We start from the raw sequence: 15,187 nt of genomic DNA on the forward strand, positions 1-15,187 counted from the left end.
AAGGGCATGCCCGCGCCTCTACGATGGCGTGGATCCAATAGCAGCAGTCTGGACGCTCCGATCGTCCTACAATCCAGTCTTGGCCCATTATCCCATGGTGCTCATGGAACCGTCGACCAGGTTAGACAACTCGGCAGATGGAACTCTTAATAATATAAACCTAGATTGGATTTTAAAAGCTCTTATTGGGTACAAGAACATCCGACAATTAGAATTCAACCTTATCGGATCAAAGGAAGAATACTACCACTATACCTAACCCCCCCCCCCCCGGACCAACCCCTGCGCCACGATTATCTAATGGAACTCGATGCGAATGAAGTTCCATCCCCAAAAGGATGACAGGGAAACATCTGTAGCTTGCTGGTTTGATGTCGACAAGTGGAGAATTGCCCCCATACACATCCTTATCAACAGCAAGCGAACAACCTTGAGACATGCATCTGACTTCAATTATCACACACGATGTGTCTCCATTCTTCCAATTATGTATTGCATCGGAGGCCCTGCACCTCTGCATTCTCGCACAGTATATCTTTGCCAGTATAGTTCGCGGGAAGCTTGATGTTGATGTCCCGGAAGGTGAGGTCCGTACACGGTGCCTTTTCGGAACAAAGCAAAGACACGGCGAAGCTGATGTTCTTCCCAGGATAATCCGTCACCGTTGCAAGTCCATTTCCGCTAATGTTCTTGAAATGTAGATCATTGAATTCATACGTCGACGTGTCACAGTACTGCGTGATGTTTTCGCTGAAGAGGTAGCTCAGACTGCCTGGGTTAGCCGAGTATTCTAAACACAGTGGCATTGCTCTTACCAGGTGTCAATATACACAGGTAATTGGACATCCTTGAGTCGAAGGTTCTCGACTGTCACGTTGCGCACGTATCCATGGCCGCCTCCACCACCATTTGGAGGATTGCCATAGTTGACCCCAATCCTGACTGGTCAGTTACCTATCGCATTGGGGGACGTGGCACCTACCAGCTTTTGAAGTAGACCCCGGAATTCATCGCCCGTTGAAAGGACGGTTGTACCTATCCTTGTCAATGCGAATCTCACCATCATAGCTAGGTTTCGCTTACTTGGACATTCCGAACCGTCACATTCTCCACAATATCCGTCCGGTCGGGGTATTGTCCCAGCGAACCAAAAGCAATACCCGGCCCGCCGTAAACCGTGACATTCTCCACATGGATGTTCGTAGAATTTCCCTTAAAAGCCACTGCATCATCTCCGCCTTGGTATATCCAGTTGGTGATGGTGATATGGTCGGACCGGTACGTATCGATCCCGTCCGTATTCTGCACCCATTCGCCCTCTGGGCTCACCGAGAAGTCATGGTTTGTGGCATTAACGTAAAAATTATCAAGGTTGATATGGGAAGAGGAATCGACAAGAACGGCCCAGAACTGGGGCTGTCGGATCGCCAGGTTACGAAGGGTTGCTCGCGTCGACTGGAACACATGCACTGGCATCGGTCGTCCAAAGACATTGCTACCTCCCTTGGCCCAAGTGTACCACAGCTGCCCATTCCCATCAACTCCGCCTTGATGAGGACCTCCATCCACAACATAGTCATGGCCTGTGATACGCCAGGCACTTGACTGGTTCTGAAAGTCCACCCGATAGGAGTTGTTCACCCAGTAATCGATGTTGTCGCTGAAGAGAAGAGTGCCACCGATCTCAAGTCGAGAATCAGTCAGGTGAGTCGTCATCCGCTGGTTAATTCGGTAGGTATACGGCGCGGGGAGGACAATTCTTCCTCCAGAGGTCTGACCACATTGGTCGACTGCCGAAAGGATGTTGGGGACGTCATCCTGCCCGTTTCCTAAAGGGATAACGGTGCAGGTGGTGCCATTCTTCTGGAGAGAAGGTGCTGCTGAAGTAGCAAGACTCAAGCCTGCGAAAATGGCAAGACCACTAGCCGACAAAATCACCATCTTGATCCTTTACCTGGCTTGTCTTGATATCCATCAGGGGTCTATCACAGATTTTGCTGGCAGTCCCAATGACGGGTTTTTATTTCCGCGCCGTTTGCGGATTGAGCCTAAATGCCGTGGTTGTTGGGAGGGGATGCAAGGAGGATCGGCGCCCATGCGGAGGCAGAGTAGGACATGATTTGTCCAGACTGAAGAGTCAAGCAACGCACGAAGACAGCAAGCAGGCTATAACATCGGATTTGCTCCGGCAATTAGTGACAGCGATCGAGCAGCCACACAGACGAAAGTCGCAGGCTTCGTATCGAGTGTATCACCAATTGTCAGGCTGCTCATCTACAGACCTGAGCTGTTTCATCAGCGATACATTCTTTGGACAGATGGCTTTGAGGTTCTCGGGGCGATTCATCTGTCGACCTTCCTCGTTCAAGCATCAGGCAGGTAAAGAGGAGGCACTCCGGCAGATGTATGCCAAGGGATGGAAAGTGCAGAACTTCCTTGACTAGGTTCTTACAGGTTGGATGACATGCAGGAATGCCGATCATTTACAATTTGAGAACCTTGTACGGTGTAATTCTTACCGAGGATGAGTTTTGACACCTTCTCGTCTCGAGCACATCCATTAGAACAGGTACTCCGGTCGATTTATAGTCAGTCATGATTCCCCAGCACTTACATCAAACAGGCATCGATTCACATATTCAGAGCTCCCACGCCCACGGTAAGCAATAGACACTCAGTACGGTCGGCCATCTCACTAAATACTCTCATTAAACATCCTCGAATGAAGTGCTGCGAGAAATTGGCTATTGTCAGCCAGTCGCGTTCATTCGGCGGTACACAGCCCAGCATGTTGCCAGACAGCATGTCAGGCCTGACCTCGAACGTTTGGCTGAGCAGATGATGGCTCTCCAGCTACAACAGCGACCCGAGGTTCATTGGGGAATCGCCCAAGAGTGCTTCCCAAACCGGACTGGCAATCTATTCCTGCGACGAGAAAACAGTGTTCTCAAATCTAGCGCGGTCGCCTCGGCGTCAAGTACCTTGAGCAGATTGTCCGGGTCTCAGTGTATCTAAATCAGTTTCGGCGGCCGCGGCCGGGATAGCTGTAGGCTTGTGGCTACCGTACTTGCAGACACTATCGATTCCTTCGGCTTCGATCCGGTGCGAAGCCACAACATCGGATTGCTTCTCGCAGCTGCATCGACAATGGCACAGACAGGGTCCACTTCTAATGGGTCGAGTCAGCAATTAGTGTTTATTCATACCTGCTGCCATCATCATTCACCGGACCCCGCCCCCAATCCTCGTCTCAACGCTCTGATGCTCACGTCATCCCTATCCAGTCTAGGAGGCACGGCATTCGAAAAGTCTCATGCGAGAAACTGCACAATTGCATGCATTGAAAATCACTTATTCCGCTATTGATTAACTGTCCGCAAGCCAGATCCTTGTGGGTATAACAAACAGAATGAAACACACGCCCAATCTATCTCGTCCGATCAACAGATATTATCATTACACGTATCATATTAGCAAAAGAAGGGGCGCCCTTGGGCTAGCGTCGAGTGCCTCCAGATCCAACGGATGCGGAATTCAACGCGCTAGACCAGACCTTGGTCTCGACGCCTTGCTTGGGGCCGTTAGAGAACGGACACGCCGACCGTTGCGCATATTGCGTGGGGGCTGAAATGGTGGGTGGAGACGGAGTGGTCTCGAGCGATGACGTCTCCGAAAAGATGCTGGCAAATTCGGAAGAAGATGTCGAGCTGGCTGTCGAAGTCTTCACGCAAGACGATCCATCGGCCCGCAGATATGTCGAGCTGGGCTTAGGTGTGACTTGGGATGCGGCTTCTTGTTGCTTGTGCGAAGACTCAATCTCTGCTTCGAACTCTTCCCCGTCATGAAGACGCCACCGCGCAAAAAGATCGTTCTGAATCCATAACACCTTGCCCAGAGCTCGGACTAGCGCTATCCGGAACGGCAGCGTAAGCTTTTCGTATGTCAAAACTGCCTCCATGATGATGTCTTGGATGAAGCCAAGGCAGGCCCCGATATGGATGTATTCGACATTCAACGAGTGCAGCCGTTCCTTCCCATAGTGCATGCGTCTGACATAGCCGGTTAGTCTCGTGAGCCCATACAAGGAGGAGGTTTGCATACCCGACTTGGTTCAAGTATCTCCAGAATTCAGGCTTGGTTGGATCGGAACATAACTTCGTCATATACCAGCGAAGAAATTGACGGCGACGCTGAACTGCCGGGCTATTGAGGGTAGGATAGTCGTCTGGTTCTTCTTCTATCGCAGTGTTCCGAGTGCGGAAGACACGCGCCGTGATATCAAACTCTAGAAGTTTCACATACACCTTGTCCACCACAGTAGGAGCCAGGGCCTTGACATATTTGGCGCCCCGGACGAGAGTTGCGACATCGTCTGCATTCACCCCGAGTTAGTTAGGTGCGTCGTTGCCGCGGAGAATCAACTTCCGCGGAAAAGTATTGAATGAACATAAACAGCCTTGTGGGGAAGACCGGGGACGCTGGGGGGCACCAACCGGCATTAAAGTCAAGGAATTTCTGCAAATAATCGATCCGTGCCTCTAGATCGGTGTACAGGGCTTTGCGATCGACGTGCCTTGGGTGGTTTTCTGCATGGTAGCCGGGTTCAGACATGGTGCAAGCTGGGGTGAAGACACTGGAGCTGAAGGAAGAGAAGAAAACCGGCGGAGGTGGGCAGGGGAGTCATTGAAATGTTCTTCCAAGAAAATGGCCCCCGACACACGGTCGAACAGGTATATACCCTGCCATGCCAGATTAAAAAAAACCTGACATGTTGCAGATTGCGACCCCCTCAGGCCATGAATTGGGAAATAACGACAGCGAATCAGTGGGGCGGCTGAAGTGATCAGTAGGAATTTTCGGCTCCGCTTCGTCTGTCATCGATTGCTCAATAGTAATCGCCCCTTCTCCCTGCGGTCTCCTTAATACTGATCGACCACTCCACCCCGGTCCTTGCTATCCCCACGAGCCGAAACTTGGGGGGTCGACATCAACCTGAGACCTGCTTGGTCTCCATCCATAGCAGCTGTCAGACCTATGAGTGACTTGCCGGCGGCCGATCAACACAATGAAGGTTTAGCTAGCTACCTTCTAGCCGATGCTTGTAATTGTGCTGATCAGCCCTCAACGATGGCCGCCGAATCTCATCTCACGTCACAATGCTCAAGCTCGATGCATTCCCGCAGCTGATGCCTAAAATGGCCCTAGTGTGTCAAAAATTTTCCGGACCGGTATTCGATTGGTGCGTGGTCGGCAATTGATGGGGAGATTACGCTTCGCCCGTCCACGATGGAGAATTGTGGAGCGCCGTCCCGCCAGTTTGCCGTCAACCAAAAAAATGGACGGGCAGGGCCTTGCAGATTCCAATGACAAGTCGTCGAGGCGAGCCTTAAGCGATGGTTGCATGATCCTCAGACGACCTGGAACACCGGACTGCGCATTTTTCTGCAGGACAGAAAGACACTCATCATTTTCGGTCTGTAATTTCATTGGGGAGGCTGGGAACCACGGAAAGACATCAACTAGCGGAATAACGAAGAAGCGTGCTTGGTCTTTTCCGGTCGACACACCGACTTTCTGTGCGGATGGTGCCCGTTGATGGTGGTTGGTGGTAGGTGGTCCTTTCCAGAAGAAAAAAAAAAGATAGAGGGACCACTAACAGCCTCATCTATCTAGACCATGCTAGGTAATCCCCAGCAACCAGATCGATTTGTTGAATTATGCCATCGTCATCTGTTATCGGGCATTGCCCAAGCAGGCATGTAGTACCCCAAACTCTACCCCACCGGATTGCAGAAAGCATATCAAGGTCTCCGATCAGTCACCTGCATCCTCATCCTTCATTTATCCCAGACAGGGGATTATCTCTAAATGGCCTTGAGCTCCGAAGGAACTACTAATAATGACAAGTTTGGATTCGAGCAAAGCCCGTGAACCCCTTTTTAAGGTCTTCACTAGTTTTTAAGACAGGCCCGCAGTCCGATACGACTCAACGATAGTGGAGTCGCCTCCCTTTTATTTGTTGTCTCCGCCACCTTATTCTTCCGCCATCAACGCCAATGAGACTCATCACGAACCTCAAAAGGGGGAACGATGGGGAGCGGACCTGATTAGATTGACCAGGGTTTTTGGTTAATAAGCTTTAATCAGTTGATAGATGAATCTTAATCTAATTAATCAAGCCTGACTCAATATCTTGCCATTAGAAGGTACCAGAAGGGAAGGGAGAGGTTATGTATATACTGGATCGAATAGATAGCGAAAGCTCAACAAACAAAACGATCGACACATAATTCGGCCGAAGCGAGATGTCAGTCTCACGTCCAAAGGATAGGCACGGGACTGAAACGTGACCTGTCACACGCCTGAAACTCAAACCAGCAAGTGTCAAAAGTGGCTCTGACATCACGACCCAAACTCTCTTGCTGTCTGTCACAATTAATCCCACCTGCCATCCCATCCTCACGCTATTTCTTCCCGTCCTTTCCATCCATCAATCTACTACTACTCAAGTCTAGACGCCATCCTACGCATCTATCACGAATCCATCTACTCCAACTCACCACCTCACTTAACTGATCGACAATCAATTAAATTAAATCTACCAACAATGATCCTCAGACGAGCTTCCACTCTCAGTCGTCCTCTCGTCCTTCGTCCGGCCTATTCCGCCTGCGTGTGCTACTACCATCCGCCCGACGTACATAGCACCAAGGGAGAGGAGTGTACGTTTGCCACCTCCATCCACCCTCTATCCTTTCCACCATCAAAGAAAGGGAAGAAACTAATTATTTTCAGTCTTCATCCCCCCCTCCTACCCAGACAACTTAGAAGATACTCCCAGTCTCGTCAAAAAGCCAGAAAAGGACATGGGCCACTGGGAAGAGATCCATGCTACTTCTAGTGAGGCCTCGGTGCGTTCCATCTCCCTCCCCCTACTCCTTCGTCCGTTAAGGTAAGGTAAAAAAATGTTATGAGAATCGGCTAAGGCACCCCGCGCGGCTCCACAGGTGAAAGCCGACCGTGGCGATATCAATATCCAGCAGCAGAAGCAGCAGCAGCGGACGACTACTCGGGATCTGGATAAGGATCTAGGGGAGGAAGAACCGCCGAAGCTGGATGAGATGTGAAATATCAGGGAGTTTGATTATAATGTCTGATTAGGGTTATGGATGGGTATTGGTATGGGTATATGATTTATGACCGAGAATGTTGTGTTTGAGCTGTTCCGTTCGTTCTTCATTTCGGTAAGGTGAAACAGACTGTCTGTTATTTAAAATTGGTGAGTGGGTTATTTCTTACTGTCTTTTTCTATTTATGGGTGTATTACTTGTGTCGATCGTTCGTGCCGATCTTATGTCCTTCGTTCGTTTTCTATTTCTATCTATCTATCTATCTATCCGGCGATAGTTAGCCGATTGTATGACTTGACTACTCTATCGAGAAATAATGACATGACATGATTCATTCGTTCATTGTAGACAAGTTGTCCGACATTATAATACCGAGATCTAGAAACCAGATAAAAACAGATAATACTTCTATGCATGCTCTACTTGCTGCACTGTGCCCTCGACCTTCTGGTCGACGCGGGCTTCCAGCGCATGCTGTCCCGGGGTGACAGTGCGTCCACCCTTCGAGGTAAACACACCCCCGGTGATTCCACCCTTGTGGAAGAGCAAGGGGATATCCTCGAGCTCAAGACCCTTGGTCTCCGGATAGAAGAAGTACACCATGGGGATGAAGACGGCGTTCAATACCGCAAAGATGACAAAGGTGCGCCAGCCGATGTTGTCTACACATATCATATGTCAGTTATATCTGATATTCCCGGTTCGTCAAGGGCCGCAAAACCTACCAAATGCAATCGGGGTGATCTTCACCACGGCAAACACGGCCATCCAGTTCCATCCGGACGCGATGGCCTGCATTCGCGTCCGTACCCGCGTTGTGTTCAGCTCGGCCGGGTAGAACCACGGGACGGGTAGCCAGCCGACGCCGTAGAAGATCTGGAAGATGAAGATGAAGACGGTGGCTCCGTAGGCACAGTCCTCGCGGTCCAGTGAGAGCAGAATCGATACCATAACGAAGCACAGACACAAGCCCGCTGAGCATACCATTAGCAGGGTCCGTCGGCCGTATCGGTCCATCAGAAACACCGGGATTGCCGAGCCGACCAGGTAGGTGCATTGCATAGCGCCGCCGAGGATAAGCGACAAATTCCGACTCATATTCATGGTTTCTTGGAACATCACAGGACCATAATAATTAATCATGTTGGAGCCAGTGAATTGTTGCCCTAATTCAATGGTGATGGTGATGAATAGACGTCGGAGGTTCTGTACTTCGCCCCAGGTGAATAGCTCCTTGACCCGGAACGGACCGTCCTTCTGTTCCTCCTCCAGCACGAACTGGATGTCCATGATGGTCTTAGTGACGTTTGCATCATCGATGGTGGTATCTTCGATGGCAGCTACCACAGCGCGGGCTTCATCGTGTCGGTCGTGTTGGACCAGCCAACGAGGACTTTCGGGGAGGCCGACCACCTGCAAGATGAGGCATATAGCGAAGACAGCCTGGAATGCGAGGGGGAGGCGCCATTCATAGGAGGAATCAGTAAAGCTGGTGCCGTAGTCCATCCTATTCAAGTTCACTCAGTTAGATTGTGGGTTTAATAGGGAGGGGGGGCATAGGACAGTCTCACCAGTAGGCGATCACCACGCCCAGGATAGTGACAGTTCCCTGCAAGGTGAGCAGGGCACCACGGTATTCTGCTGGAGAACATTCACTCTGGTAGACTGGGGCGGTGGAAGAGTTCATTCCGTTGCCCAGCCCGGTAACGATTCGGCCGACCAGCAGCTGTGCTATTGTGTAGGAGGAAGCGAGGATGACGGTCCCGATGATCATGATGAACCCGCCCATCATCAGCATGGTTCGTCGACCCATTCTCTCACCGATGAAGTAGCAGATGATGGACCCGACCACGCAGCCGATATCGTACAGACCGGTGATATTACCCTGCATCGCTGCGTCAGGGTTGTTGAAGTCGCGGGCGAAGCGATTATCCGCGCCCACAATGCCGGACATGACACCTATGAACCCCAAAATGTTAGCCTCGATACACCCTTATCCAGGAACTGTAACTTAACAACCAACCTTGGTCAAACCCCAGCAAAAGAAAGGCCTGGCAAGAGGCCATAGTGATAGCGATGATCAGGGCCCTGCCCCGAAAGTCATGTTTCCAAAGACGCATCTTGACCGTCGTCGAGAATGACTCTAGTACATACCCGGATGGATAGAACTGGACAGAAAGAAAATGAGAGAAAGGACAGGACAAGCTCAATTAAGCATTTGGACCTCGCTGGACAACAGTCGGTCTAATACACCCGAAGCCAGGACGGGAAGCTCCTGCAGTCCAGCTGCCAGCAACTCGCCGTGGATTATCCCGAGCAGGGCACGTCTAGTCCGGCTGGCCAGACATTACCGATGGCTGGCCGGGTCTTGATTGGCCCTGATGGATAGGCGTGGTCGGGGGATCATCGTGCCGAATTGCGGGGTACCCCGTGGGAAAAGGGTTCCCTGACTAATCGGAGATGCTTGAATGGCCTTCACCGCTGGATGTTCATGACTCTCCACCGGAGGAGGGTACCGGTAGTTCAAGGTAGAGCTATCAACCATGGTTGTGACATATGCAAAATAGGGATGGGTCGAGGAGTATGTGGGACGTAATTGCATATCAGTGAAGCAGCAGGGACCAGGATTCAGGGGCCTCGTAGTAGCTTTGTTCAATATGGCAGTGGCTTTTTAGGGGTAGAGTCGCTACAATAAAGCCATGCAAAGATATAGTAAAAGACCGTAATGGTAGTTGTGCTGGCTACGGTGGTGTTGTGTTGTCCTCAAACGATATGATTTGGTTTACCTGTTTAAGATGGCCGTCAACAATGGCGCCTGTCAGTCTTTCGGCTCTCAGGGTTCAGAATCGCCAGTAGAAGGAGCCTGGGGGTCTTGAGCTCTAAATAACAGGATAATAATGGTATAGCTCTCGGACCTGCTCCGTGACTTCAAGCACTTACAACGACGCTCCACTCTCGTTTTACGGTCCGGCTTAACACTTGCTGGTCGTCCATGACAGTAGCAGTGTTGCCGAAAAGCCAAGAGAGCCTTACAGTAGCGTGCTTGGAGTAACTTCAGCGCTATTACCTAAAAGCTGCTTCTCGTGTCTCCCTCACCTCGGCAGTCTTGTCGCTGCAATGAAGGTGTCGTCTTATGCCTATAGCAGGTAAGATAATACGCAAGTGAATGTCGAAGAACAATGTTGCGGCCTAGGTGTCCACACCAGATGTGACAATGGTATTATGAGTTCGGTCGAGAAGTGAAACCCGATCGGGACTGATTATATACAGAAGACAAAAGTAATCACTCCAGAAGAGCGTTTAGCAGCTCTCCTCAGTGCTGTCAGAAGAGGCATCAACGGTGATAGTGGCAGACCCGCTGCTCTCGTATCCCTCGGTGGCGACGATCATGTAGTTGAAGGTACCAAGCTCCAGACCAAGGCTTTCCCAGGCATCGAAGTGGTTCTGAGTGGTAACGGTTCCACCGATACGGCCCTCAGTGCGCACGGACCAGTACTGCTTGAAGGTAGCAGTGCCCTCGATCGAGTCGGCGTCCTCGCGGGTGGTCTGGTAGATCTTGTAGGTTCCGTCGTCGCTGTCGACGGTGCCGAGCTCGGTCAAGCCAGAGGAGGGGTCGTAGTCACCGTACTTGTCGACGATGTAGAATTCGACCAGGGGAGAGGTGGTCCAACCGTAGACGGAGAGGTAGGCGTTGGCGTTGGTTTCCCACGATCCGCTGTAGGTAACGGCCCTGAATAGATGGTTAACACCCATATATTCCCAGAACAGCTGTGGGGTTGTCCTTACTGAGCACTGCCAGGGTTCCAACCCTTGCCGGCCACGAAGTCACCGCAGTCGGTCCACTCAACGGTGTATTCACCACCGTCGCCGTTGGTGTAGGTCACATCGCCTTCACCGTTGGTCCAGAAGGAGTAGAAGTAGCCGTTGCTCTCGCCTTCCGCGGATGAAGTAAGGCTGCGCTTGGCCATGTCCAGCAGGGCCTTGCCGTTGGGGAGAGCGACGGCGCTCGAGGCAGCCGAAAGAGCGAGGAGAAGAGACGAGTAGGCGACCATGATGAGGTACTTATAAAGAGTGACGACGATTGTTGGGTGTGCAATGGAAACGGTCGGGAAAAGAGCGTGGGTTGCAATGCAGGAAACTGGTTCAGCGACCGTCCTTATATGAAGGCGAACAGCAGCTTTTCTCCAGTGCCATGGTCCATCTAAAATCCAATCGAGCTCAAGCCTGGGTAGGGTAGTGCGACACTCATCGTTCTGTAGTTGATTAAACCGGCTGTCCTGGGCCCCTGGTGGTGTTCCTGGACAATCTTACCCAAGGCCGTGGTGTTTCAAATTAAAAGTGGGTGCCACTCCCACCCACTTTTTCTCTTCGGCGCTCCGACCGAGCCAGCTCTCAGCATCGACCACTCACCAACGCCCATCCGGTCATGCAGACATAATGAAAGGTGCTGACAGGAGGAATAATTGGGCCTCGTGTGGAAAGTGGACTCGGCCGTTTTCCCCAGCAAGAAGATCCGCCGATATTGCCGGCATCGTTGGACTCCTCTCGCACACCACACGCCTCCACCAACCCTGCTAATGAACGCCTTTTTTAGCAACAATACCGCCTTAGCGCCTTTTCTTGTTCTTCATGGTCTGAATGCTGAAGCCCCTAGGCGGTCATAGCTAAGATATGCAAAGAAATGGGTTCACCAAGAGTCCCGGCAAATTCCGCTCCGACAATGATGCAGCCGAGAGGTTTTGTACAAAAAGCCAACGTTGTGGATTCGATGTCAGATGAACAAGAATCGCACTTATTGCATGACTTTTTATTTCAGTGATTGAATAAGGCGTTGTTTGTCTATCGTTGATGCAGTGACACCATTAGGTCGATGTGAAGTAAGAACTCTGCCTGTCATCTCGAGGAAGAGGGAAGAGTCCTATCGGGCATAACTGAAGAATCGAGGACTGTATCAGTTGTGGGTCTAAGATTCTTAGTAGCATATAAGTTCACCGGGGCAAAGTAGCTGCCACTCTGGAGCTTCCAGTCGGATGCTCTTGCCGATTAGCGTGTCAGTAGTGTGCGTAGCATTCCTCCAGGGGCATATTGCAGTACCCCTTCCTAAGGAACGGGGCAGTTATGCCAAATCCTTGTTGCTAGGGAGAAGTATTGAGTATAGGCACATCTGCAGAATAGCGTACTGTACGTCGTGGTTCTCGCCGCAGTTGCATCCATCATTGAAATCACTGAAGAGGAGTTTTCGTGGAATCTATGCAAGCCATCCGCCTCGATTCTTTTGGGACACTAAGCCTAAGATATTGGCAGGGACGTCACGATATCAGACTTATCTCGCCAAATAGAAGTCGTGGCTATTTTAAGCATCTGCTACTTCCTCACATCCGACGCCATCCTGCTAGCCAATATATTTGGCCCCACGGCGACTATGACGCAGAAGGAGCTAAACCAGCGTCCAAACTAATATCTTCTACCGAGCTTCAGCTCAGAATCCGGAGCCAGTCAGTCGATAACAATGACATTTTTGCCATTCGACTTTCCGGTCAAGTACTCCTGCCTCATTTGCTCTGCCTGCTCCAGCTTCCACTCCTTGACTTCCACGTGCAGCTTGTTTTCGTGGAACAACTGAATGAACGCCTGCGCAGCAGCTGTGTCGGCAATCAAGGAGCCTACCAACGTGATATCCTTGTAGATGACCGTGTGGTATGACATGGTTATCCCCTTTTCGGGCTGACCAAGCAGGACCATCGTACCGTGCTTCCGCGTAAGGGCAGCCGCTAATTCAAAGGCCGATGGATGATCCGTGGCTAGGACGGTCGCATCAAGGCCTGGATAGTCGCCAGACATAGCCTTGTTGATCTTCTCTTGGGACTTTTCCACTGAATCAGTGGCCAGAATGGATACGTCAGGCTTGTGCTCGTAGGATGCTACTGCATCCAGAGCTGACTGCTTGACATCGATTGCCGCGACCTTGTAGCCCTGTTCATGGTCGTTATCATCTGTGTCTCTTTGACTTGGCCTTAATTTATTGGTTGTCTTACCATGCACTTGGCAACCTGGGTACCAATATGACCTAGACCTCCAATCCCGACAATGCCGATAGAGCCGCCTTGGGGCACATTGGCTCGGACTATGCCGCCGTAGATGCTAATCCCGGCGCACATCAGAGGTGCTGCCACTTTAAATTCCATATCATCTGGTATTTTAACCACAAATCGAGCATCCCTGCATGCAGAATTAGACAGGAGAATACTTATGATCGAAGGATTCAGGTAGCATTACTTACGCAACCATGTATTCGGCCCACGCTCCATCAGCAGTGATACCCTTCATCATCGGGGCATCGCAATAGATAGGACGACCAGCCTTACAGTCCGGACATTTTCCTACATTCCACCCCAATAAAGGCCGACTTAACATTGCTGCCACTATCCGACGACATCTACCGACCCCAGCCGTACTTACCACAGACACTGTCAAAATTGATACAGCCGACCCGGTCGCCTTTCCGGAAACCTGTGACCTGAGAGCCAACCTCCTCGATTATCCCCGCCGGCTCATGCGATCCGATAAACGGTAACCGAGTTTCAAATTCGCCGTTTAGAGCCATCAAATCGGTATGACAGAACCCAGCAGCCTTGATGCGTACTAATACCTGATGCGGCTCTGGGTGAGGGACAGGCACCTCGGACACATGGTATGGCTCGTTGTATTTTTGGATTTGGATCGCTTTCATTGTTCTGGATCCCATGTTGACTGGCACAGGGTATAAACAGGCTTTGAATACTGAGTACTGGTATATGGATGAAAGTCTTGTCCGATATAGATGCTGAAGGGAGGGTAGCCAAGGGATTTATTGACATCATCTTACCAATCAATCCGTCGTTCCCCAATTTGGGGTAATCCGCCGCGTATCTAACAAGCCAAGAACACCCTCGGCAGTTGGCTTGGGGGAAAATCAGAGATGGAAGGATGATTTTTAAAAAAGGGGAAATGTGCAAAGAAAAAAATTAGAAAAGAAAAGGAAAGCAAGACTTTTAGTCCCACAGAAAGCTCATTGCGAAGGAATGAAAAAGAAATGATTGAGCTCCGATAGGGGGAATCGAACCCCCGGCTGCCGTGTGAGAGACGGCGATGTTAGCCACTACACCATATCGGATCTTGTTGTATGTCTGATATAAGTTTTGACATTATAAAGCCTTTGCTATTATCTCATCTCATGAGTCAAAATATCAGTTTTGGTATCTGCAACATGAATTTCCGGGCTTGTCGTTGCATGGGTAAATTCAGTGATCCTATTCCAGTTTTGTTAAGGCACTCTTCTATCGAAGTTTTTGAAAAAATCTCTTTCTAATTCTCGTCTTCATGTTGCAGTCGAGACATTGGGGGTCCCCATAGCGGTCTCCTGATGAAATATATATCGACTACCAAAATGAACGAGTACTTACCACTTCATTCATGCCATACTATGTTGACAATGGCAAGATACCATATCACCACATGCTACGGAGGTACTAACTATATTTACACGAGTAGTGGAAATATGCACAATGTCGAAGCATAGCTATTACCTCCCTGGCCCCAATATCCGGGCGCAGGAGCACCGCATGCAGAATCGGCGGTCATGTGGTACTTTCAATGCGAAAGGCCTTCCCTCGGGGGGCACATGGTGTGCCTTCCACTTCCGGGTAAAACTCTGGCATAGCAGATGACAAATCCAAGTCGTCCATGTGGAAATCAATCCGCATGGACGCGTCACTCTTCTCCTAGTTCGATCTCCAGCCGGGCTTAATCAAACTAACCAACTCGAATGCCGTGGAATCCTTCACCTGCAGATAGACGCCAGTGGGGTATGCAGGCACACAGACGGAATCCCATGCAGCGAAGCATGGGGTTAATTCGCTTAGGATACATACACCGACACTACTTACTGCACCTGCCTAGCACCAACAGTCGTTAGGCCGAGTCTACAAGACGTCTCGCTATGCTCGAGGCTATCCAACTATGATGGTCACGAAGTGTTAGGTCATCTGATGAGACAGAGTCCGGAGACACAGATATGT

General features: G+C 50.5%; 6 protein-coding genes and 1 non-coding gene across 7 annotated transcripts; 1 reads left to right on the forward strand and 6 right to left on the reverse strand.

Annotated features, from left to right (window-relative positions):
* Nucleotides 1-290: 290 nt before the first annotated feature.
* On the reverse strand, nt 291-1,941 carry BO85DRAFT_417101 (exopolygalacturonase A; the record flags this gene model as incomplete). The annotated part of the gene is made up of 4 exons (XM_025657760.1): nt 291-768; nt 816-938; nt 983-1,035; nt 1,084-1,941. The coding sequence occupies 4 exons, from the start codon at nt 1,939-1,941 to the stop codon at nt 486-488; spliced, it is 1,317 nt and encodes a 438-aa protein (XP_025517639.1). The 3' UTR covers nt 291-485.
* A 1,490-nt stretch (nt 1,942-3,431) lies between these two features.
* Nucleotides 3,432-4,934, reverse strand: BO85DRAFT_248586 (protoglobin family protein). The gene is made up of 3 exons (XM_025654914.1): nt 4,494-4,934; nt 4,102-4,372; nt 3,432-4,049 (listed from the first exon to the last, which is right to left on the reverse strand). Exons 1-3 carry the CDS (start codon nt 4,609-4,611, stop codon nt 3,497-3,499), a joined length of 942 nt encoding a protein of 313 aa, XP_025517640.1. The 5' UTR covers nt 4,612-4,934; the 3' UTR covers nt 3,432-3,496.
* Nucleotides 4,935-6,403: 1,469 nt separating this feature from the next.
* BO85DRAFT_518495 (uncharacterized protein) lies at nt 6,404-7,127 on the forward strand (the record flags this gene model as incomplete). Its single annotated transcript, XM_025664977.1, has 3 exons — nt 6,404-6,722; nt 6,796-6,911; nt 7,008-7,127. Exons 1-3 carry the CDS (start codon nt 6,608-6,610, stop codon nt 7,125-7,127), a joined length of 351 nt encoding a protein of 116 aa, XP_025517641.1. The 5' UTR covers nt 6,404-6,607.
* Nucleotides 7,128-7,448: 321 nt separating this feature from the next.
* Nucleotides 7,449-9,372, reverse strand: BO85DRAFT_417107 (sugar porter family MFS transporter). The gene is made up of 4 exons (XM_025657761.1): nt 9,154-9,372; nt 8,702-9,089; nt 7,856-8,637; nt 7,449-7,792 (listed from the first exon to the last, which is right to left on the reverse strand). Exons 1-4 carry the CDS (start codon nt 9,248-9,250, stop codon nt 7,539-7,541), a joined length of 1,521 nt encoding a protein of 506 aa, XP_025517642.1. The 5' UTR covers nt 9,251-9,372; the 3' UTR covers nt 7,449-7,538.
* Nucleotides 9,373-10,422: 1,050 nt separating this feature from the next.
* BO85DRAFT_476351 (glycoside hydrolase family 11 protein) lies at nt 10,423-11,282 on the reverse strand. The gene is made up of 2 exons (XM_025662774.1): nt 10,917-11,282; nt 10,423-10,860 (listed from the first exon to the last, which is right to left on the reverse strand). Exons 1-2 carry the CDS (start codon nt 11,180-11,182, stop codon nt 10,431-10,433), a joined length of 696 nt encoding a protein of 231 aa, XP_025517643.1. The 5' UTR covers nt 11,183-11,282; the 3' UTR covers nt 10,423-10,430.
* A 1,105-nt stretch (nt 11,283-12,387) lies between these two features.
* Nucleotides 12,388-13,931, reverse strand: BO85DRAFT_447590 (zinc binding dehydrogenase). The gene is made up of 4 exons (XM_025659751.1): nt 13,590-13,931; nt 13,411-13,510; nt 13,166-13,349; nt 12,388-13,103 (listed from the first exon to the last, which is right to left on the reverse strand). Exons 1-4 carry the CDS (start codon nt 13,873-13,875, stop codon nt 12,627-12,629), a joined length of 1,047 nt encoding a protein of 348 aa, XP_025517644.1. The 5' UTR covers nt 13,876-13,931; the 3' UTR covers nt 12,388-12,626.
* Nucleotides 13,932-14,211: 280 nt separating this feature from the next.
* BO85DRAFT_t104 lies at nt 14,212-14,283 on the reverse strand. The gene has a single exon. It is a non-coding gene; the product is annotated as a tRNA-Glu (tRNA).
* Nucleotides 14,284-15,187: the final 904 nt, after the last annotated feature.

The sequence above is a fragment of the Aspergillus piperis genome (genome assembly GCF_003184755.1).
Source record: "Aspergillus piperis CBS 112811 unplaced genomic scaffold BO85scaffold_5, whole genome shotgun sequence".
Taxonomy (NCBI): Eukaryota; Fungi; Ascomycota; class Eurotiomycetes; order Eurotiales; family Aspergillaceae; genus Aspergillus; species Aspergillus piperis.